The following is a 25,433-nucleotide window of genomic DNA, read 5'->3' as shown; positions in this document are numbered from 1 at the left end:
AGCATGTACCAGGGCCCCTAGGAGTTGTGATTGATTGATGCTAATTGATAATAATTTTAAATATGGAAAGCCATCAACCCCATATATTTTAAGGATTTGAATGTATTGTTCCTTTGTACATGTAGGTAAAGCACACTTTTTCCCCCTTAATTGTATGCACAAATACATACATGTTATGGTAGGCATTTTAGATAATGAACTGCAAAAACTCTGAAATCTATATGTCCACACCAGAGAAATGTTTAACAACACCAGTTTCGTTTTGGTCTAACACCAGAAAGGTATTTGTACACCACCCATTAGTATCAAAACAGCATTGTTTCGATTCCAAACTGGGGGGTGTTTCACAAAGATTTAAGTATGACTTAGAGTCGCACTTAAATGCCGAGTTGCGTACGGTATGAAAGGCTTGACCGCATTGGTCAGATCGTGCCACCCCATGGTGTTGTTTCAATACTTCTCTGGTGTGGACATATATAGATTCCGGGCTGGTGTTAAATAAACACCAGAGTTTTTGCAGTGTGATTTGGCTAGGTTGCCAGTACCATAATGAAATTGATTTGGATGAGTAACAACTCTTTGTAGGATCATTCACAACCCATTATAATTATTATCATTATTCTGCTTCAATTGAAATGAATTTGATATCGATGGTGTCTTCTCTGATTTTACTCTGCTGCCTGATGGCACGTACAAAATAGTAACAAACATTTCCTGTGCGTAAAGTGGTATAGATAAATGCAATGTTAATTCCATTACTTGAAGCATTCATGTCTCATATTTCTAATATTTATGTCGTTCAGTTGAGTGAATGTTAGATGACAGGATTAACGGGACCATTTTCATGGAACCCCCCTCTTCCCGACAAACAAAAACTACCGGAAGTATTTTAAAAAAGCCAAAATAACGACAAAAAGCAGATTGTTGTTTTGATTGAAATGCTGCTTACAGCATCTGCCTCCCATGTTTCCATTCAATTCAGTGAATCTATAAAATTGTTTTGAAATAGATTATTTGTGCAATGCACATCAAGTGATTATTAAACTGGAACACAGAGGTACATGCAATAGAAATGATGGACATATCTATCATATAGTCAATGGAACTTCCCCCAGTTACAATAGGTCTTTGATGCATCATTACCAACCCTCAAGAAATTTACGATCCTCCTCATCTAATCTCTTACAAATTCCAGTTGCTAAGAAATCATGAGGGGAGCGGGCCTTTGCTCATGCAGGGCCTAGCCTGTGGAATTCTCTTCCACACAGTTTGAAAACCCAGTCTTCAGTGACCACCTTTAAGGGCAACCTGAAAACATACCTGGATAAAAGTGTTTTTTTGATAGACATTGACTTATTGTTCAGATATGTACATGTACATGGTCATTTTCAAACGTGAGTGACACGACAATCGGAGAGGTTTAAGGGCTCATATCTTCAAACTTAAAGGTTATGAATCAATCATAACTACTATATTATATACAAAGTAGGACTGGCATGGGCCACTACGAGTTTGATTTGAATTCAACAATTCGTTTAGTAGATATGATTAAAAAACGGTGCGTGAGTGACACAACAAATTTTGGACATGGGTTTCTGACCACTAACACATATGGTTGGATTCGTGCCCAAGTACTTGTCATGGAGTACTGTGAGTACCAGTAAATGGACATAAATAGTTTACCTATCTAACACATATAGTCAAAATCAATCAAACCTTCTCTATGGAAAATGGTACCCTCCTATATACCGTGAGTGACACGACATCCAAAACGTGAGTGACACGACAAGTGCAAAAATACAACATTTATCTCAACATTGAAAGTATTTTTTGCATGATGTAGAAGAGTAAAATACCATTAACCAAAAAACAAGCTTGATTACATAATAACTGCTTTCTTTAAAGTTCCGAATATGTCATCCTGATGTTTTATTCTTGGGTTATGGTCATATTTGCCCATCAACTCACATTCCCTATACCATACCACATTGTCACACTCGGGCTTCTACCACTCTCCCTTTTAGAGGAGAGGGGGCACTTGAAGGAGATGTTATGAGGTACCAAGGTATTGACATCAACTCAAACTTTCTTTTTGTGGCCTGATATCATTCAAAACTTTAACTCTTTCTCCCTATCTGTATATGAAAGTTTACGGGTTTATACAATTCAGCATCCACAACGGATGGAATAATTTTTTCTTGTAAGAAAGGTATTCTCAATAGTCATTCACATCATCTGGCATGGTCTGGTAGCCAATGATGTCGTGTATGACTCCTCTTTCTTGAAATATTGGATTACAATATTATCCTCCTTTAATATTTTAGGCATTGTCCAAATAGGTCATGGCAGTTTCAATGTCTTTTTTGGTACCAAACCACAATCACGTTGCTGCACACTTCAGATGGACTATCAGCAAATCCTTGAGAAACTTGGGAATTCAACTCAACAAGCATAGGTTTTCTCCTGAACACTGCTTGTATGTGGACCCTCCCAAGGCAATACATGTAGGCACTACCAAAATTCAGAGCTTTGCTATTAGCTGGAATCTTGTTTTCATTATTTTGATCATATATCATACCACGGGAATCCAGGGAAAGCCACAAGGTGAAAGACGCAGTCAGTACCCGATTCTTGCAGTCTGCTACTATTACAACTACAAGTCATTAGCCTTTCCTTTTCTAAGCCCTTGGATGTCACACTAAAATCCAATTCAGCATCCCAACCAGGCTCCCTTTATACCTCAATAGCTTTTTCCCCTCGAGGTCCAGCTCTGTTCTTATCAGGGTACCCCCCCCCAAAAAAAAAAAAATTGATCTACTGGTACATGGCAACCCATCAAAGTTGCTCAAATCAAAATGCGGTCTCAGTTGGGACTTGCTGGGACCTACATGAACATGCATCATTTTGTTGTAATGAATATTTGTAAATGCAAATCTGCTCTGAACATGGCATGTAGCTGCTTCAAGCAATATCCAAAATGTTCTATCAAATCTCAGTACATTCTCACCTGAAATGTTTATGTTATCTTGCAAATTTGTTTATTTCATGTCCTGGAATACAAGCTTTATGGCAAATGAAAAGGTTGATTTAATCAATCAGAAGGAAAAGAAATTTTTTTTCTTTTCCAAATTTGAAAAAATGTTTGGTGTTCATGGTGATCTCTTATATCTCATGTACACTACTTTACCACTAAAATTTCTGCAAATTTAAAAAAAGGATCCCTGACTTTTCTAGCTATGAGTATAACAAAGAAATAACATTGCTCAAAAGAAAGGTGAACTTTCTGCTCATTTCTGTAAATGGAGACAGAGAATGTTCGAGTAATACCTAGGTATGACTTGAACTATCACCATCACCAACCCTTTATGCATTGTATGTCCATTGCTAAAGTATAGTGGTTTTTCTCTTGATACATTCATAATTTTGTGTTGATTGATTATGTTGTTATATTCATAATCACAGTACATTCACCAAAATATGAATTAGGATCCGAGTCTTCACACCAATGGAAAAATGTCAGGATTTTTTAAACCAAGGCAACCACGGAGAGGAGAGAAATAGATGAACTCAATGTAAAATTCAATATTTCCATAAAAAGGAGTAAAATTAGGAAGATGGAGGAAATTATTAGCCTAAAATATGCCTAAATGTCAGGAACAACATTCTGACTGTATCCCTGGTAAAACGCTTCAAAAATTACTGGATGTCCTTTTTTATACACAATATAATACCGTGAGTGACACGACATTTCGTGAGTGACACGACATTGTGAGTGACACGACACAACTTTAACAGTTAATTTTAGCTTTACCTTAACACATTGGACCAAGTTACTTGATATACAATAAGGTACAGATAAACTGTATTTGCTCCAGTACTGGGATAAATTAATTTTAAGAATACACAGCTCTAGAAAACTTTTTGCATTTAAAACGTGAGTGACACGACAACCAGTTTTGAAAACTTTGAAACCCAATTTTTTCAGAAAAACACTTCACAGAATTTTTTTTTGCTATTTAGGAGTTAGATACAATTCACAGCTTGTATCTTGCCAACAAATGTGCTTCTAATACAAATTTTGTATTGTGATAGGCAATATGTGAATTTTAATGCAAAAATCAACATTTTGTAACATTTAATTTCCCTTGCATAAAATTCACTGTATTAGTCCAGTCAATATAGGGTTTGACCCACCACTAATTGCAACACTTGATATTCCACTGCAGTGCTTTCCAGGAAGGTCCCCTGAACAACATATTAAAAGTCCCAAAAAATCCAAGGTGTGGAAATTTGCATATTATGCAAATTAGCCATAAAAAGATAGAAAAATAAGGAAAATAGTCCAAAAATTACAAATTAAGTGTCCAAAACAAATTTATTTGAGCGGAAATTTATGATAAATATTTTTAATCAATGTTTTTAATCAAAAATACAAACAAATCTACCTCATTTGCATAATATGCAAATAAGCATCCATATATGGAAAAAAATGTCAAGATATTGTGATTTTTCTCTCATTGACTGCTTGAAAATTTGAATAATGTTGAAATTACTATGCTGCTATCACTAAGGACGTTGAAAACATTACTATTAAGCTCAGTATCTGTAGTGTCATTTGCATATTATGCAAATAAGTATCTAACATGTAATAAATATTCAAGAAAACACACTGGTGACATATTCCTCAAAAATTGCAAGTAGATTATCTATTGAAATTGGAATATGGAAATGCCTTACAGGAAAGTAATACCATATTAAAAGTCATTAAATAGACAATCATATGAAAATCACAAAATTTGCATTTTATGCAAATTAGCCATAATAATTTGCAAATGAGGAAAATAATCAAAAATTTGGAAATCAAGTGCTTAAGACAATATAAATTGAACGGAAGCTCATGGTAATCTTTACAAATTCAATAATTCTTCAAATAAAAAAATTGTAAATAAATCTACATCATTTGCATATATAATTATGAGCATCCTTGTATGAAAAAAAACCCAGAAATTTTGATTTTTCTCACACAAACAGTTAAACCCCCATTCAACAGAGAACAAGACCTCTGAAAGACTGCTATAAGACGATTAAACTTGCTTGATCTTTCAAGGGTCTTTCAATGAACTTTCAAAGATCTCCGATGTCTTTCACGATTCCTGATAGATCTTTCAATGGTCTTTATGTTCCTCGTGAGTCCCAAAACTTTTGAAACGCCAAAACAGTCTTTCAGTGGTCTTACAGTAAAATTATTTTATGATGATTTTTCAATGGTCTTTCAATAAACTTTCAAAGTTCTTAGTCTTTCTATGATCTTCAGCAGTCTCTCAAGCTTTTTACGGAGATTACTGTAAGACTCATGAGAGATCATTGAAATATCATCGAAAGATAAATGAAAGATCAGGCAAAGTCTATGGAAAGAATTTTGAAAGATCACTTAAAGCATAAACATCTCTGAAAGACCATTGAAAGATCTCTATAGGACAGGTGTCTTTCAGAGTTCTTTGAGGGGTCTTTCTGAGTCATTCCACAACAGAGATGACAAATTTCAGTGATATTGGAGACTGCTGTATAAATTAAGACCTTGCCAATTTTTGGTCTTTGAAAGGTCCTTCAAAGGTCTCCCCTCTGTGGATCTATATCTGAAGTGGAATGTACATGTTATGCAAATAAGCATCCGGCATGTTATAAATAATAAAGGAAACTTGTGATATTTTCCTCTAAAATTCCACGTAGATTATGTGTAACCTTGATGACCTTGCTTGGTTGATATTGACTTTTTTCATGAGCAGTTACCACCGGAGCAGATACCCCACTCATGTTGTGCAATGATGAGTCAGTTCTACATGGGTCCCACTGTTTGAATGCTTCATCCAAGTCTTGCTCTCTCCTTGACTTGGTAGAGTCTTTGCATTTCTTGCTAGTATAGTCCACGCTAGCATTCTCCTTGATTGTCAAGTGATCAGCACAAGATGTCACACCCAGTACAAATAAAAGCTTGTTAGCTTCGAATATTTGGTCCTTGTAGCACGCTACTTGTGGTGGTGAATATGAGTACTTGCTCGAATCACGAGATCTCTGGGCATGGTTTATAAGAGTACCAATGAGCATTTGCCCATACGAGCAACATGAAAGCCATTCATAAAGTCATGATAAAGGCTTAAAGTGTATATAGACATCTTTCCCAGATACAGGAATCATGATTAGACGTTCTTGCTGAATCCAGTTGCTGCTTCAGGATGAAGCATCCATTTTCTGTTCTTTCCTCTTTGATGAATGTCCTAAGAATGGCAACTATCTCCAAATATTGTAGCTATAGTTTCTAAGCAAATCGTATGCAAATAATATCAATTTCCTGATATTTATGGCAAATGGAAATTCCTCAGTGAGACAATGAACAACCAAGTAGACGTTAACAGATGAAGGACTAAACCAGATTATTGCCTTTCCAACAAGAGGGCACAACATAACGAAACACCCTTAACATCCCCATCAAATACCATCCAACAATGATTAAACAGTGTGTACCCATTCCAGGATTTGTTTGCCACTTTGTTTTACTCATTGGTATACTGTGAGTATACAGAGGAATAAACCTGTCAGAAATTATGGTACGACTGAGGATGTTAGTCTGGAGGAATGCTGACATTCATAGTGTCATGCACATGTACTTTGGACAATCATACAACTCTCTGTACTGAAATCCGACAAGTCAAGCATAGGAGATTGAATGTTAATCAAGAGGACTTTGGCAAGAACCAAACCATTACCCATGTCTTCTTCCGACACAAGATGTGTCAATTTAATAGACGCTGGACATAAGTTGTGTCGGAAGAAGAGTTTTATAGGAAGGCTTGCGCATGTTGAGCTCCTAAAGCATCTGGTGAAGCTCAGAATTGCTACACTAGGACCATAGAATGGCTAGACAAGCCTATAATACACCATTTGTTGACCGGATTGGCAATGATCCAGGCTGTAACAACTAGCATGTTGAAAGCCCTTAATATCATGTTATCATGCTATGACTACATTGGAAGACTACTGATTATTAGTCTTCGTATTTACCACTGATCATGATGATGATGACGCTGCTCTGCAAGTCCTGGAACCCTGTTCTGACCCAGACATGGCCAGAAAACATATTTTTTAGTCAAGCGGGTGTAGCCAAACTACTGAAGAAATTGTTAAAGAAACCAACCTGCATGAAGCTACTAATCAGATCTCACCTGCCATAAGTTTGCTTTTCTTGGCCTTCCTTCTGTCGTTCCCATCCATATAAGAAAAGGACGTCAGCTCTAACAAACTACTCACCAATTTCAAATACTGTGCTTTGTTCTTGCCAATCCCATCATCTTGTCAGACTAACAACTTGGCTTGAGGACGTGAAGAACACATTTGCAGTATTTTACCTTAAATACAAATTATATTAGGATAAATATGCATGCTTAGTGATAGCAGCATATTGATTTGAACAACAGTCAATGTGAGAAAATCAAATTTTCTTGACATTTTCCATATATGGATACTTATTTGCATAATATGCAAATGAGGCAGATTGGCTAGCTTTTTAAAATAAAAACATTGTACTTATTTATTCATCGTGAAAGTTTGTTCAAATTGCTTGCTTTTGACATTTAATTTATAATATTTGTGTTATTTTCCCTATTTGCTATTTTTAATGGCTAATTTGCATAATATGCAAATTAATTTTCAGGCATTGTGATGAATTGTAGTGATAGTAGCAAGTGTCCAAAACAAAAAACAAAAAATGTCTACATAAATGAAATGTTTTCAAGCAGTCTATATGAGAACAAGCACAATATCTTGACATTTTTTCCATACAAGGATGCTTATTTGCATAATATGCAAATTAGGTAGATTCGCTGGCGCTTTTTAATAAAAACATTGAATACAGTTATTTGTCATTACTTTCGCTCAAATTAAATTGTTTTGGCCACTTCATTTGTAATTTTTGGACTATTTTCCTTATTTTTCTAATTTTTTATGGCTAATTTGCATAATATGCAAATTTCATAAATTTCCACTGCTTGGATTTTTTGGGACTTTTAGTATGTTGTTAAGGGGACCTTCATGGAAAGCATTGCAGTGGAAAATCAAGTGTTGCAATTAGTGGCGGGTCACCCCCCTATTCTGGCTAGATTGACTGGACTATATCTCAAGACGTAATTAATAATTTTATGTAAATGAAATGGAAAAATATACTCTAAGATGTCTTGTTTCAAAAAACGTTGAAGCCTAATGATTTCTAGCAAGTTTTAATTTTCACCCCCATGTCCACTTTTGTTTGAAAATGACCATATGTAAATAGTTTTTGTTCTGCTCTGAAGCGCCTTGAGCATCTAATCAAGATGGAAAGTGCGCTATATAAATCTTGATGCATTATTGTTATTATTATGGAAGAAATAAAAAATGATGATGACCTATAAATAGAAAGAGGGGTGGAACTCCCCCCCATCTCATCTTTGTGCAAAAATTGGTACACATTTCATCTCTAGAGAATTGTATGGTCAGTTACATTTAAAAAAAAATATTTCGAAAGCTTGATTATGAATCAATTGTGCTTTTTATACATCAAAGATACTCTCAATTTGTGTAATTTCTGTAGAACAGACATTTTATTGTACATTCAATGTTTTATCCTCTGTTGATTGAAAGCTTCCATGTACATGTATGTTCAAAAACAGTAATAGGCAGGAAGAGATATAGAGGGAGAGAGGACACGAGAAAGACGGAGAAAAATAGACAACCATTATTTGACTTTGTATGTAATGAATACATGTAGAAGCCATACATGATTTCCTCTTTGAAGTTGATGTTGTTTTTTTCTTTATAATGACTTTAAATTCCCTGAATTTGCTAATTCTTTTGTTTTGATGGGGGGGGGGGGGGGGTGCAATCATTAAGGGAAACCTCTCAAAATATTTATATCATGTCATTTTCCTTGCTTTTCTTTTTAGAATGTTAGCTTTCCGTGAATAAAGAAGATAGACAAAAAAAATTCTTTGCCATCTCCAGTGTGATCGTTTTTCAGCCTTATACTTGTGTGTCATGATTTCACTTAGTTCAGTTTATGTTATGAGATGTAGATGACTTAGTTTCACAGACTTTCTCATGAAATCAGTCTTTCTGCAACTACATTATCTTTACACCAATAGCAATTTACAGGAGCTCTTTTACAAATAATGAAGGCCATTTTTAGCATTTTGCACTTAGCTCTCCTGCACCCCCACCTGATAATAATAGATTCACTTTAAAATGTTTTAATGTTACAGGGTAGATTGATTAAGCCTGAATTGGGTAGCTTGTGGCGATGTAGAAAGGAAGAGGATCGCATCAGTCTGAAGGACTTTGTTAATCATCAATATCCCTGCTCTATGACAGACTCTCAGGTAAGAGAATTCAGGGGTTTCTCAGATCTTGGGGGTGTTTTTATAGAGTTTGGTTTTTCAATTCAATGTTTTACATGTCTTAATTTGTTGTTTAATAAACATTTTTTTGGCTCACTTAGTGCTTCCTTTAATCATTAATTTGATAAATGAAATTAACCATCGGCCCCCTAATAATGGATCAACCAAGTAGATAACTTTCTTAGGTTGTGCAAGTCAAGCGTGCAGCTAGCTTGCTGTTATACACCTGTCTTATCTGCACAAAACAAGCAAAACAGATCAATCTGAATATTTGCATTTGATACAGGCCTACAGATATCAAAATCATGATCATACACAGTCTCCATTTCCAGAGGAAATTACTATTCTATTTCCAAAAGACATTTGTTCTTCCATTTCAGATCTGTTTCTGTAAACGTTTGTTTCTTACAGCTGCCCTACCTATTTCTGTAAATGTTTTCTTTTTCAAAGCTTGTCCATTTCTGTAAATGTTTATTTCTGTAACTGTTTATTTCTGGACAAATTGTTTGTCCTATCATTAGAATGAGTAAAAATTAAGTTTTGGGGTAAATTTAAAAGTGGCTGTAGGAGAGTTACATGTGACAAACCAAATCTTGCTTGCTTTGTCAGTAGAAGGATCACCATGGCCTTAGTGATCTTGACATTCAAATGCTAATAAATTTCTTTGTTCACTTTTGTTCAAACTTTCAGAGATCTAATTCTTTGTTTTTCTCTGTTTTTTACGAGCTAATCTTTTTCAAGGGTTTCATGAACTCCTTTAAGCAGGATGTTTTTCTCTAGAACAATTTAGCTTGTACACCACATCTGCATATTGACAGATGTAGATCTAAATGAATTCAATTTATTCTGTACCATTTGAACAATGCAATAATAGTCCAATATTATTCAAATTACATTATTGAGTATTTGCTAAAATTTTGTCCAATTCTGATGGCATATGATTTTTCTGAAATACTCAACTTCAAATGAAATTGATTTTAGGGAAGAGCACCCATTGAAAACAATGTTTATTGTGAAACCTTCGCAATATGTATACGTGTATGCAATATGGGCATTGTCTTTCATCTACTTTCATATTTATTTTCATTTGGTAAATCTCATTAGATTGATATTCTTCGGTAAGGATATTAATTTCAGTCTTCCTTCTTTACATAGATTAGTTTTAATAGAAAAAATTATAGCAATACTAATTGCTCAGGGCAGAATTATATTACTAACTGCAATGAAAGGGATACATAAACTGGAAAGGCTGTTATGTAGTAATATAATGATGCTATTTTTCAGTGCCTCTTCGTGTTTAATTTCTTATTAAAAAAAATAAGACATGATTGTCCTCAAGGCATATATAATAAGACTAATTAGTCAGATTGATGAATTTGAAATGAATTCTCCCTGCTGATTAGAAAGATTAATTTCTATCTTTGTGTTTCCGGCTTATGCCTCTGGCTTTCAAGATTAATTTGTGATTTGGAGGATAGTATAAGGTCATGTGGGTATTAATTTCCTGTTTGTCCAACAAAGAGTGAAAAACACACCCAATTCTTGGATTTAATAGCCTTATTGTATAAAAGATAGCTCAAAAGGAAATGCAAAATAGAGAGAAATGAATGCTTACATGTAGCATCAGTTTTATCATATGAATATAAAAACTTGGTGCCCTTGTACATGTAGTATATAATTTTGTTTGCATACTGCCATATTGAAAATATAACAAGAATATTAAATCAATGTATAACCAAAATGTATTTGGATATAAAGTGTTTGTACCTTTTGGGAAGGTTGAATAATCCTACATCTATTTCATAATCCTCAACCGTGAAGCTTCAACCCTTTTCGCAATTCCATAAATTTGGTTAAGTTTTGATAGCTTGAATATATTTGTTTTCTTCATTTTTTAATTGCAAGTTTTCATGTCCAAAATATTCACATCAAATGTGACCAGCCATCCTAAGAATAACAATTAGTCGCCCAACATTAATTCTAAGATTTTTTTTATTGAGTTTGAAAAAGCACTAAGCTTTTGATCATCAACCATATAAGTACACAGTGTTTGAAGATAGGGTTCACTGAAGCATGAGATGTGCACCATATGCAATGAAACTTCCAAGCACTTAAAAAAAAGCTTGTGTCAAAGAAACTCTTGTATCTTCAGAATTATCGGTTTTCAGCTAAGTTTTCATGATTCTACACAGATGAGTTGATTTCAATGTTTCAATGCGATCCTGTGTTACCACAGCTACCACCTGATGGGTCGCTAGCAAACAGATTCTCGGAGCATTTCTTGAACAAGATCAACACAATTCGTGATTCTTTTGTGCAGCTTCACGATAACAATGAAGTACCGTCACGTCGAGATCCGTTTATGTGTAGTTTAGATTTGGTATCGGAGGCTGAAATTGAGAGAATCATCAAACAGTCACCCTCGAGCTCTTGTCACCAAGACCCCATTCCAACATGGCTAATCAAGGATCATCTCTCTGCATTTGTGCCATTTATTACAAAGTTGGTTAATGGGTCTTTTACCAAAGCAGTCTTTCCAGAGAACTTGAAACATGCTACCATTAGACCTCTACTTAAGAAGTCAAACTTGGATAAGGAGAGACTGGAAAACTACAGGCCAGTAGCTAACTTGAAATTCCTTGGAAAAGTAATTGAAAGAGCGGCTGCTGCTCGTATCATCAGATGTGTAGCTGACCAGTCTCTGCAGGATCCTTTCCAGTCGGCCTACAGGAAACACCATTCAGTAGAGACGGCTGTCTTGAGAGTGACCAATGACATCCTCCGAGCCATGGATAGAGGCATGTTGACTGGCCTCGTTCAACTGGATTTGAGTTCAGCGTTTGATACGGTCGATCATTGTATTCTACGTCACAGACTACAGGAAATTGGTATCAGTGGGGCAGCTCTGAGCTGGTGTCAGTCATACCTTGATGGTCGTACTCAATCAGTTCGCATTGGTGAGGATGACATCTCTGACCCAGTTTCTCTTGATTGCTCCGTACCTCAGGGCTCAGTTCTCGGACCACAAATGTTTTCCATGTACATTCTACCAATCTATGACATTATCAACCGGCATGATTTGATGTATCACATATACGCTGATGACATTCAGCTGTATTTACCATGCTTACCTAATCAAACTGATGTGGACAATGTACTTGCTAGATTTGAGACATGTGTAGCAGAGATCTCCAAATGGATGGGACAGAACTACTTGAAAATCAACCAGGCGAAGTCTGAATTCATTTTCTTTGGCTCTTCCCAACAGATCAAAAAGGTCATCATTCCTAACCTAAAAATTGGTGATGTACATGTTGAGCCGGTTTCTAAAGTTCGCTCGCTAGGCTTGACACTTGATAGTACTATGTCTATGGAACCACAAATCTCTAGCTGCATCAGATCATCATTTTATCACATTAGGCAGATTCGTCGGATCCGGGATTACCTGAATCCCCATGCAACGAAGCAGGCAGTTCATGCTCTTGTCACATCACGTTTGGATATGTACAACAGTACTTTGGTTGGACTGCCTGATACTCACATAAAACGACTACAGAAGGTCCAGAATTCTGCTGCACGACTTGTAAAGCGTTCAAAGTTGTCGGATCATATCACCCCAGTCCTCAAGGAATTACACTGGCTGCCTGTTAGGCAAAGACTTTCATATAAAATTCTTTCCTTGGTCTTTAAACTTAAAACCAACCATTCACCAGTGTACCTATCAGATCTTCTGGAGGTAAAGAGATCATGTAGACCCGGTCTTCGTTCAGGGAATGTTCACCAGCTCCAACAAGTTAGAGTGAAAAGGTCTTGGGGTGACAGATCTTTTTCCGTTGCTGGTCCCCGTTTGTGGAATTCAATCCCATCGGACATTAAGTTGTGCCAGTCAAGAGAGCTATTCCACAAAAAATTAAAGACTTTCCTCATGAGGGAAGCATTTCCTTAACTGTTGTGAGATAAGCCCGAATTGTTATTTTGACTACCAACTTTAACTGATTTTGTATTTTTCTTGTCAGTTTGTTCATTTTTTTTGTATTTATTTATTTCATTTCTGTTTTATATAAGTTAATTGTGCGCCTTGAGTGTCATCGACAGATATGTGCGCTATACAAATCTTTAATTATTATTATATTATTATTACCGGATCTACATGTAGGTCTATGATAATATTGTGGTATTTAACTTTTAAGGCTTTCTCATGAAATAATTGTTTGCTAAAGTGTAGCAAAATTACTTTCTTTTACCTTTAAGAGCAACTTTAAGAATGACTGGTGAACCTATCTTATGCGCTAAATAATCATCAATGAACATTTAAAGGTGGATGTCATTTACCACAGATAGTATCACCAGTCGTTCTTAAAGTCACTTTTAACTTTAACTTGATGAAACGACCCCCAGTGAATTATTATTTGTTATGGAGTGGCTGGTTATGAATGTAACATTTTTTGAAAACCAAAATTGGATAGTAGACCAACTGGAAGGTGTGGGAAGGCTGTTACAATCATATGTGTAATTAGATGTTGAAATCTACATATATTTTATGTTCTTTATCAGCTGTTCGGCAATGGTATCCTATGCAGTACATTATCTGTTAGACCTAGCAATGCTGAGGGATATGAGTTTGCTGGTGAGGATCATTTCAGTCCTACCTGTCTGGAGAATAGTCAAGGGATTCTATTAGCTGACGGTGGTAGATTGGTCTTCAACTCTTCTTGTCTAGTGGGCAAGAAGGAATTCTACAAGTAAGAGGGGCTACATCTTATATTCCAATAAAAAAACACCATTGTACTCAGAGCTGCCAATAATAATTTTATTTTATTTTGTTTAGCAGAATTGTTAAGGGGAAAATGACACTAAATAAGATTTTCCCCTGGAAACAGGATTTTTTTAATTTGAAACAATGATGATTTTTGGTATGTTTTTCAAAATTTTAAAGAAAAATAGGATTTTATTCTTGAAAATTGGATAAAACGAAACAAAGAATATAGGTCTTTTTTTACCATTTAGGTTGGCAGCTCTGTTATACTTGAAATTTTTCATGTAACATCAATGTAAAACAGTAATTTTCATTCCAGCTAGTAGTACTTTAAATATGCAAAGCACCAACTCTCTTTCTACAGAACTTCCTTTTTATTTGTCTCCCCTAAATAATTAGCAAGGTCTATTTACAGATCTATTTGTTAAATGATACTACATCTAGAAATATTTGAACCCAATGCTGCAAGATCATTTTGGTATCAGTTGGAAATCCTCCTCAAATATGATTTTGAAAAGTTTGCATCTCTCAAGTAAATTGATGTTTGAAAAAGCTTTATGCTTTGTGTTATAATCTTTTTTATTTATTATCTAATTATACATTTGTCTCCCCTCATTTTGTATGTGAGACTATACTATAGGCGCCGACGGCGGCGGCGTCAACATCAAATCTTAAGGTTAAGTTTTTGAAATGACAGCATAACTTAGAAAGTATATGAACCTAGTTCATGAAACTTGGACATAATTACTGAACATCCTGCCTGAGTTTTAAGTCACATGACCAAGATCAAAGGTTTTTTTTTAGTGTCAATCAACTTAGACCATGTTGGGGGAGTCAACATCGAAATCTTAAGGTCTGGTCACACCGCCCGAGCATTGTTGGAGCGGTAGGGAGAGAGGGTCGAATTTCGCTCACAAAATTGGGGGAAAAAAATAGAAATAGAAAATGGTGAACGGTAGCGAGCAGTGATGATTTTTTTTTCTCTCCGCTCCACAACCGCTCCAACAATGCTTGGGCGGTGTGACCAGGCCTTAAACCTAAGGATAAGTTTTTGAAATGTCATAACCTAGAAAGTATGTGGACCTAGTTCATGAAACTTGGTCATAAGTGTAATCAAATATTACTGAACATCCTGTCTGAGTTCCAAGTTGCATGACCAAGGTCAAAGGTCATTTAGGGTCAATGAACTTTGGCCATGTTGGAGGTAATTATTAAATTGCTGTCCTAACTATCAAAGTTTATGGATATAGTTTATGAATTGTGAACATAGGGGTAATGAAGTATCACTGACAATTCTTACGTCACATGATCAAGGTCAAATGCCATTTAGGGTCAATGAACGTTGTATGGTATTATTATATGAATGGTGTTTTTTTTTAAAATAATTATTTTAGTTTTCAAAGTCAGCACTGCTGCCATATTGAATCGAGTAATGCTGGTGAGACTTCCAGAGACGCTCTAATTGTTTAGTTGATATCTTCACTTTATTGATAAAATAGGAATTAGTGTAGACTTTAGTAATTGTTATTCAATCCGTTTTAAATATTCCTTTTGTATGTTATAAAAGAGGCATAACTGTAATTTCGATCAGTTTTCTAAATTGCTTAAATGAGACTCTGGTCCATGTTGCATCAAAGATACTATTATGGTATGCTTTTACATCCATTGGTAACTAATGGTACTAATGCTCAACAGCCAATCAAAAACAAAGATACCAGGGAAGTTACGATAATTAACATTCATTAAACTGGGTCTTGATGTGTCCTGTAGTGTGTTGTAAGTTTATACAGTACCATTTCTGTATCTTTTCAGTGCTCTTCTTGACACCCCCGGTGTAGACCCCAAACTGTTGAAAGAAGATTGGGTCTATAATCATTACAAGTGGATTATCTGGAAAGCAGCTGCCATGGAAGTAGCTTATCCTCTTCAGTTTGGTGGGAGGTAAGAATCAGACTACCTGCCTTACTCAATATTGATGTTATCACCTGATTGCAAGCTGTGGTCTATGGCTAACATGTTTTTGCTCTGTTATTCTTTTCTGTCATTTTCATACCCCTGCCAAAAATATCTTAAAAGGGGCTATAATCAGCGGATTGTCCATTGGGCGGGTTGTCCATTGCAAATCTTGAGGTTCAAACTACTTTCTCAGTTTTTAGCCGATTCTCATGAAGTTTGGAACACACTTTGGTTAAATTTGTGTGAGACACATCTTTTGCATACATGTGTCGGAAATTGTGTTGCCATGTTAATGGTATAGGGCTAGGGTATTAGTGATATTTCTAGACAAATTTACGCATATTTGATTATTCAAATGGTGGCCAAATAAACCATAACGATAATAATAGGTGGAAAGCACAAATGAAAGTCTTAAAAGTTATCAGCACTGACCAAATTTTTTAGCTCTGAAAATCTCAGTGAATCCCTTTGATTTGATTGACTGAGCAGCACTTGAACCTTCCTGTTACCATGGTAATTGTCAGTGTCTACAAACTTCATAAAAACTGTGACATAGAGAGAATTTCATCAACATTCTGACAAATTTCCTTGACTTTCGTTTAGCTGAAACACATCTGTCTGACTGTTGTTATGGTAACTGTCAGATAAACAGACTTACTGATAAGTCATTTGGAAAATCCTTTCATAAAACGCTCTGCTTGAGTTGAATATACCACATTAAGAATTTTTAGGTTGATCATCTGTTAGAACTCGGGTTTTATATGCTTTTCTTCTTTTATTTACAGATTATTGACACCAAATTGGGTGCTTCTTCAGTTAAAGTATCGGTATGATAGAGAGATAGATCACAGTCAACGCCCTGCTCTTCGGAAGATCTTAGAACGAGACGATGCAGCATCCAGGAGAATGGTCCTCTGTGTAGCAGCTATTAATCACACAGGATCATCAACACAGCATCATGGGAAATCACCACAACAATCAAAGGTGATTCTAATGATTAGTTCATAGGGATGCTACAGCCACGCAGAACAGTGTCATCTCAAAAACCTGTCCTGTTTCATACAGACTTGTTATAATAGGCAATATTCAATTTTTTTATAAATTTTATATCAAGCAATCAGATTGAAGGATTTCATTAACTTTTAACAGATATTGCACATTTTTTATTATAACAAGTTTTTGTTAAATGAGCCCATGAACTATTAAATTGATGATTGCAGATCGAGGGTCTGTACGTTTTTGGTGCTTTATTAACAGACTATTCAATATCACTTTGAGACAGTTCTCTACCTAATTCAAATTCACAATGAGAACTTTTCTTTTTCTTTAAAAGATTTAGATATTGTGACTTAAGAAAGTAATCTGAAAATTCTTTTGAATTTATTAGGAAAAGGAAATTGAATGTATTTTAGTAATTCTTATTTTCTTTCCTGTTTTTCTTTAGAGTTCACAGCCCTCATCGCATCCTACTCTAGAATTGACGGATGGATGGTACAGTATATCAACTATCATAGACACACCCCTAGCAAACTATGTAAGGTCTGGAAAGATCTTATGTGGTACCAAGCTGTGTATATATGGAGCAGAGTTGATTGGATCTCAAGATGCTTGTTCTCCTCTTGAGGTTGGTACTGTAATTTAACTTTTATTTCTAGATTTTCCCACTTTTAGACAATTTATATGCAAAAATGTTCAGGATCTCTTTGCTTGGCCTCATTCTAAGAAACTAACTGGTAACATTGCCTTGAATGATAAATACCATAGCACTGAATAGATTGAAAGTTAAAGTAGTATTTACCATTGAAACCAAAGTTATTGTTGATAGGAAGTTTTATGAAATGGCACCTTGAAATGAATATCCAGCTCCTCTCCCCTTGGATTAGTATAATGAGACAGTCTCTATACCACAGTGACTTGCTCCAATACTCCCTAATTAGTGGAAATATATTCACCAAGTAATGACCAGGGTCATCTCTATTTTAGGTGCTTGGAAAGTTTTCTAATTCTTGGACTGTATACATATTATTACTTCCACTGTTTTAGTACAGATGAACCTCCCCTTCCCCCTCTCTTGCTATCTGCTTTACTTCATGTTATGTAGTTTGAGCAGAGCCTTTGAAAGGTTAATGGCCTCTGCTGGCTCCCCTACATTCTTTGTATTGATTACGTATTTTCTTTAATGTACTTTTCTGTAAATGTATTCATTTATTTTCAAATTGGAAATGAAGAAAATAATTTCTCGAAAATCATGCACATTTTGATTCTAGATTCCAGAAAGTCTGAAACTGAAGATAGCGGCCAATTCTACCAGACGTGCACGCTTTGATTCAAGACTGGGTCTCCAATGTGACCCCCGACCTTTCCCCCTCCCTACAACATCTCTGCACCCTGATGGTGGTAGTGTAGGGTGTATAGATGTTCTCATCCTTAGGACATACCCCATGCAGGTAAGATTGATATTGTATTACATGGCTCAGAATCGGATACCAGAAATATTCCATAAGTTAAGAAATTTTACACAAAATGTAGATGAGTGCAATATTGGCATAACAAATCAAATATTTAATCTTTATAGTATCCCATGAATAAAAGTCATCCAATATATTTATTAGTTCATGGAAAAACTCCCAGAGGGGGAAGTGTGTTCAGTATACTGTAATGATGGTATAATAATGTTTGTTTGTTAATGTTTAGTTCATGGAGAAACTCCCAGAGGGGGAAGTGTGTTCAGTATACTGTAATGATGGTATAATAATGTTTGTATGTTAATGTTTAGTTCATGGAGAAACTCCCAGAGGGGGAAGTGTGTTCAGTATACTGTAATGATGGTATAATAATGTTTGTATGTTAATGTTTAGTTCATGGAGAAACTCCCAGAGGGGGGAAGTGTGTTCCGTAACGCCAAGGAAGAAGCTAAAGCTGCTACTCTTCATGCCAATCAGAAACAACACAAGATGGAGCAACTCTTTACACAGGTCCAGAAGCAGTTTGAAGCAAAACAATCTCATAAAGGTATGTAATTCTTTCAGTTCTGGGTGAAATCAGATGTCTGTGGGTAATAATAATTATTATACTGACATGCTTATACAGCGCATATCACTGCTCTTTGAAGAAGACAGAAAAAACAAAAAAAAGAGAGAAATTTGTTGGCAATCGTGGCATGAACTCATTTAAAATTCTTTTTGAATAAGTATGTTTTCAAAGTGGATTTAAACTTGGGTGTAGAAGAGTTCTTTACATATGATGGGGTGGTATTCCAAAGTAAAGGGGCTTTATGTATTTCTGGAGAAATATCAGTCATGAAGAAAGCAGACTTCCTTGTTTATGCTACATTTGAAAAATGGCCCAAATAATAGCCTAAATATATCTGTGTGATAAATGTTGGTTGCATCAGAAAGTTAGTAAAATAGTCTTAATTTTTCATTCAAAAACTCAAATGCTTACACCAATTGTAGTTTGACTGAAGTCCTCAAAACAGTTTATTGATATTACTTTTTATTTCTTTTAAATGAGCACAAGAAGGACAAAGATGAAACTTAGATACAGTGATTGTTTTCCTAGTCTAGCTACTTTATTATTGCAGCAATAAACAAACAACATATTTTGAATTCATATTTCCTGATATACAATCAAACCTGTCTAGAAATGTTGTCACTGGAGTCAGATGACCTGTATAGACAGGGCCTAGGACACCTATTCCTTTAAAAAAGCAAGCCAGATATTGGTGGCCACTAAAGACATGTTTTCAAGATAGACAGGTGGCTGCTACAACAGGTTTGACTGTATTTGAATGTCTGTGAAAGATGGGAAATAATGATGCATGCATTATCAAAACAAATAGATGTCTCTAATGTATGACTATCTGTCTACCTCTTTATCAATTTATATTTCTATCTATCTATCCATCCATCCATCCATCCATCCATCCATCCATCCACCCACCCACCCATCCATCCACCCTCCCGCCCATCCATCCATATGTCTGTCTCTCTGCCTACCTGTCTCTTTGTCTATCTTTCTAAGTAGTCAAAGGTAGAAGGTCATTGCCATCATCTAGGAGTAGAAACTCATCTGAGTTAGAGAGACTGCAGTCAGGGGAAGAACTATTTGAAGCTTTAGAGGCAGCTATTGACCCTTCTGCTTTTGAGGTTAGTCTGATCAGAACCCAGTCATTGATTGACCATAGGGCTGGTTCTATAATTGGTTGTATAGTTGTTACAAACTCAATCGACTGTACCATTAATCATTAGTACTAAGGTGGTATTGCCACAACACACTAATGTAATTTACTTGTATAATATTTGTTTTATTTGAGTAATTGTGTAGGATCTGTTCCAGGCATTGAAAAGAGTTGTACGTGTACAAGAGAATGAGATACATGTAGGTTTTGAGGCGTTTTATTCTTTATTTGAGAAGAAAATCAACTCTGATTCCAAGCTGGCACTAGTAAAAACAGAAGCAAAAATAAAAAAATATTAGTGAAGGTCCAGTAAAAATCCACCAAAAGCAGCACAAATTTTCTTTGACATCTCCAAACTGCCTAGATATTTGCATGCTAGTCTGAATCATTTTGAAAAAGCCATGAAATTGTATTTCTATGTGAGATTTCTTTCAGGCTTTCATCTTCCTGTTTTTTGTATTTTTCTGCTTTAATACAAGTAATTGTATTACCAAGGTTGCTTTCCCAATTAAATAAAATCTGTGATCAGGCTGGACATTAAAACAAAGAAACCTTAAAGTCATTAAACTTGTCTGACATCCCTTCTAGATTATCAAACAGCTTGTCATACCTTTTTATTTATAGGTTTGCAAACAATATCCTCATTAGCCAAAGGAGTCCATAGAAGTATCTCAAGACATAAAAGAGATTGCTTACACATGTACATGAGCATGATGTGGAGATTGAACAGGATATGTTGTCCCCCATACCCTGTGTTCTAGTTTTAGATTGGGTTGTGACACAAGTGTTAGATATATTCCTGCTTGATAGGTCTAGAGGGGACCGGTCCAGCATGAGAAAGTAAATGGATTTCTTGATCCAAACCGGAAGACCCATTTGCTTTGTGGTCTTGTGATATGATCCACGTTTAGATCACTGCAGACTCTCATATCATTTAAGCTATGCTTTTGAGTGAATCCACCATTTCCACAGATACTCTTTATTTCAATTAGAGTTATGTATTATAAATTATCTACAAAAAATTCCACTATATATAAATGTCTTTTTTATGTTAATTATCATTTATGTCATTGAATGTTATTATAAATGTATGAAATTAATTTATATCATACTTCATGTTCTGTTGGAAATTAAATCCAATTTGAATATAACTATTTTGAGATTGTACCAATACTTAAGAGAAGCCTTAATACTAGGGTTTGTATCTTTAACTTTACTTAGTTTATGGAATGATATATCTCTTGTTTTCTAGTCTGATCTGAGTGAATACCAACGATGTATTCTTCATGCCTACCAGAGAACACTCAATGATATGAAACAAGCTAACCTACAAGCAGCATTCAATCAGGCCCTCGCTCAACAAAACAAAGAGGTAAAAAACTAAGTAGCACTTACATACAGTCAACTCTAGGAGATTGTGAATCGCTTAGGACAACAGAAAACGTAATGATAGATAAGTGAAACATGATTTGGTGATTCCACGCTCTTGTTTAAATTCACTACATTATGAATTTGATATATTTAGCTTTTTGTTTATAGTCGTTTGAATAATTTCTTTGTTGTATTCTGTCTTGACACATTCATGCCATCTTAGCGATGACCTTTCCGTTATAGATTTGCCCATTAGTATTTCCCAACTTATTTTTCTTTTGATATGTGTATTTTAATTGAAATTTCTTTTTTCTCATCATCTTTCTCTCTCCTCTCTCTCTTTCCCCCTTTCTTCTTCCATCTTCACCCTGCATTTCTTTATCTCTCTTTCCTGCATGCTTTTATTTGTTCCACGTTTGTCTCTTGTGACCTTGTTCCCTATCTTTCTCTTAATCCCTTCTTTTCTTCATGTTTTTTTTCTTACTCTTATTTTCCTGCTTCTGTTTCACCTTCTCCTCCTATCTTCCTCTTCTCCTAATTCTCCCCTCTTCTGCTTTGTCTCCTATTTCATTTTTGTCTCTTGTCGCTCTTGTTCTTTGTTCTATATGTCTTATATTCCCCACCTCCCTTTCTCACTCCTCTCTTCTTTCTCCCTGTCTCTCCATTCTCTTTCTCATGCTCCCTTTCACCCACACTCCACATCTCTCCATACTTCAGGGTAAGTTTGAAAGAAATGTAGTTCCTCTCATGAAGGTTCGTGTAGCAGACTACAAAGCTTCCACCACCAGGGGGCAGCAGACCACTTTTCTGACCATATGGCGACCTGCAGATGATCTGTTGAGCCAGCTTGTTGAAGGGAAAAGATTTAGGATATCATCCTTATCTACCTCAGCAGGAAGGTAATTGCTTTATATTAGTTTTAAACTAAGATTGTGGATTTATAATGAGGCAGAGCGCGACAAACCCGCTTGCCCGCTTGCCTGGGTCAAGTGAAAATGACGTGCGGGCAAGCATCTCTCAAAGTCAATTGCCCGATCGGGCAAGTGGTTGTTGCGTCTTTTTTTTTCTGTACCGTACCTCGTTTTCCATAAATCATCCAAAATCCACACTCAAAATCATGAATCAGCCTTAAAAAAAACGAGTAGTGCAGTTTCAAATTCCGAAATTGCGTTATTTTTTCTGTACCACGTATTTCCATACATGGTACCAGGTATGAAAAAATCAACGCAATGGCCGGGAAACAGTTGAATGTAGTATAGGGGTCCATTATGACTACCACCATGTGCAATTTCTAATGCACATTTTCCCCCTTCCGATATCACAATTCTGTGATAAAATAATAAGAATTACACAGGAAATAAATCACAGAGTCTAGTAACCTCGCATTGGTGAGTTGTCATGTCATTCGTCTTTGCTTTTCAAAACGGCCTATTAACATCCAAAATAACTTGCCGTATTTGTTAATTGTAACTTAAAATTCATTTGTTTCCCTTTTTGAGGGGATGAGGTAAATATCAGACAATAAATCATCAAACAAAGCTCCATCTATTTTACAAGGCCGGCGGGAGGCTCACACACGTGCGCATACTAGCTAGCCAGTCTGAGCTCTGTCTCTCTGCCAGAGCTCTGGGGGACAATTCGCTCAGTAAAGGCCTCAATGATGGTGATTTTCTGTTTCAGACAGAGTTTACATTTCGGGTATATTATTCAAAACTTCCAATAAAGTTTGATGATTTCTTCATTGTCATGTATATTTAAGTTATTAATGAATACATTCTCACCAAATTTAGACTCCCCCATAGAGAAATGCAATTTTCGTAGAAGTCTGCGTTTTCAAAGAACTTCAGGAAAAGTTAGGGTATGTGGGCCTTTATTACATGGCCGAGTACAGGTTATTGTACTGGAATAGGCGAAGTAGAAATTAGATATTGAATTCATTTATATCAAAGTTCAACTCACAGTCACACCCACACAAACACACCCACACACACACACCCAAGATTCTAAGTATAGTCGAAAAAAATTACTTAAAAATCATACAATATTAAACAATGTTACTAATAATTCATTAATAAGTGAACAGGTATTCCTCAAAATAGAAAAAAAAGTAGCATGTGAAAACATGTAGATAAAATTATTGACCGAGTGGAACATCATAAAATGATGAAGAAAAGACTTGATGGTTTCCAAATAATTTTATTTTTTCAATCAAGTAAATATGGAAAATAAATGACCATGAAATCCATGAAATGACATTTCATGGATTTAAAGATGCAAAATGTGAAATTTTAGCCACTTCACTTTTGATAGAATAATTTTTTCCGAGTCAATAAAGAGCTGAACATTTTTCACTGGCTTTCTTTATAGTTTCCAACTACGGTAAATGAAAGCAATTCTAAGGAAATATGTTACGCAGGTAGCCATTTCATGGATTTAAAGATGCAAAATATGAAATTTTAGCAACGTTTGTTGAAGGGTTTTTTAAAACCTTAAATAGCCATAAAATATGGCTATTTAAGGTTTTAAAAAATTTTTTTTTCCTCCAAAATAAACGCAAAGTCTCAGGCCTACGTTGCTGAAAATATCCTTTTCAATGTGTGTTCTTTTATACTGGACATGATTCTCAATTGTTATTTAGTATACCTTAATAAAAATAAGAGTAGTGCCGTCATAATGAAAAAAATTATTTAAAAAATTGGGCAAGCAGTTTTTTTCTATCGGGCATGCAAATTTTTTCATCACTTGCCCAACAGGGCAAGTGACGAAAAAAAATTTTGTAGAGGCCTGATGAGGTAAACTGAGAAAGTCAAGTTATCTTGAGTCATAATAAGGTATCTAAAATTCTATTAAACTAAAGCAAATGGTTTGTATTGAGTTAATCCAATGGAATTGTTGTATATTGATTTACATGTAGACTAAAGAAACTGCTTGGTCTTGACTTAAAGTAAGGTAATTGCTTTGTATTTGATTAAAGTATGGTAATTCCATTAATTTTCATGAAAGTCAAGAAAGTTTTAAGATATTCTGGTTTTTCACAAATTATAAGAGGAAACTTCTTATGAGGTGAAGGTTGTTCAAAGAAAAACTGAAAATTTATCATAAACATCAACGCAAAATTGATGGATATCCATGACATGTTGACATAGTTGTCATTATGTAAAGTTTATTTTTATCAAGTTATACATATATATGTATATATAATCACTGTTTCCTTAGTGAGAAGGGAATTTATTTCTGATGTACTTTTGTTGCGCCTCCCCATAAAACAAGAGGACGGAGACCTTTTTATTTTGTTGATTGCGTAGGTAGGAATACAAATAATTTGCTACATGATTTACCAACTCTTCTGTCATATCGCGAAGCCTGGCGTACCATCATTGATTCATTCTCGGATGTGTCCGATGTGTAGTGTAGTAGTACATATATGGTATGTGTTAATATTCTTTAAAAAAAAGTATTTCTAAAATGTAACTAACCTCCTTCCCTCTCTTCACAGGAACATGCCTGATATGGCACCAGTTCAGCTAGCCTCCACCAGAGCCACTCGATATGAGGAAATACCTGCAGCTAGCCACATCCTACAGAGAAGCTACATACCCCGGGCAGCTGCTTCAATGCAGTGGCTGGGAAGAGGCTACACACAAGCAGCATATGGTGAACTAGATGTTGTAGGAGTAGTTGTGTCACAAGATGAACCTCGGTAAGTTTGGGATGAATGATGCACAGGTAAAGGCTTAATGCAATATCT

The 25,433-nt window shown here is 35.5% G+C and overlaps 1 protein-coding gene across 1 annotated transcript in view; it reads left to right on the top strand.

Annotated features, from left to right (window-relative positions):
* Nucleotides 1–25,433, top strand: part of LOC121415003 — a 76,682-nt gene that overhangs the window by 41,599 nt on the left and 9,650 nt on the right. Inside the window, exons 13-23 of the mRNA XM_041608080.1 lie at nucleotides 9,288–9,404; nucleotides 13,977–14,164; nucleotides 15,991–16,119; nucleotides 16,920–17,118; nucleotides 17,579–17,758; nucleotides 18,402–18,581; nucleotides 18,993–19,146; nucleotides 20,158–20,282; nucleotides 21,567–21,686; nucleotides 22,403–22,584; nucleotides 25,182–25,385. Of these exons, the coding sequence (XP_041464014.1) occupies nucleotides 9,288–9,404; nucleotides 13,977–14,164; nucleotides 15,991–16,119; nucleotides 16,920–17,118; nucleotides 17,579–17,758; nucleotides 18,402–18,581; nucleotides 18,993–19,146; nucleotides 20,158–20,282; nucleotides 21,567–21,686; nucleotides 22,403–22,584; nucleotides 25,182–25,385 (1,778 nt within the window). The remainder of the gene's footprint in view (nucleotides 1–9,287; nucleotides 9,405–13,976; nucleotides 14,165–15,990; nucleotides 16,120–16,919; nucleotides 17,119–17,578; nucleotides 17,759–18,401; nucleotides 18,582–18,992; nucleotides 19,147–20,157; nucleotides 20,283–21,566; nucleotides 21,687–22,402; nucleotides 22,585–25,181; nucleotides 25,386–25,433) is intronic.

The sequence above is a fragment of the Lytechinus variegatus genome, chromosome 1 (genome assembly GCF_018143015.1).
Source record: "Lytechinus variegatus isolate NC3 chromosome 1, Lvar_3.0, whole genome shotgun sequence".
NCBI lineage: Eukaryota > Metazoa > Echinodermata > Echinoidea > Temnopleuroida > Toxopneustidae > Lytechinus > Lytechinus variegatus.
Note: the sequence above shows the minus strand (reverse complement) of the source record. Positions and strands in the feature narration are given on the sequence as shown.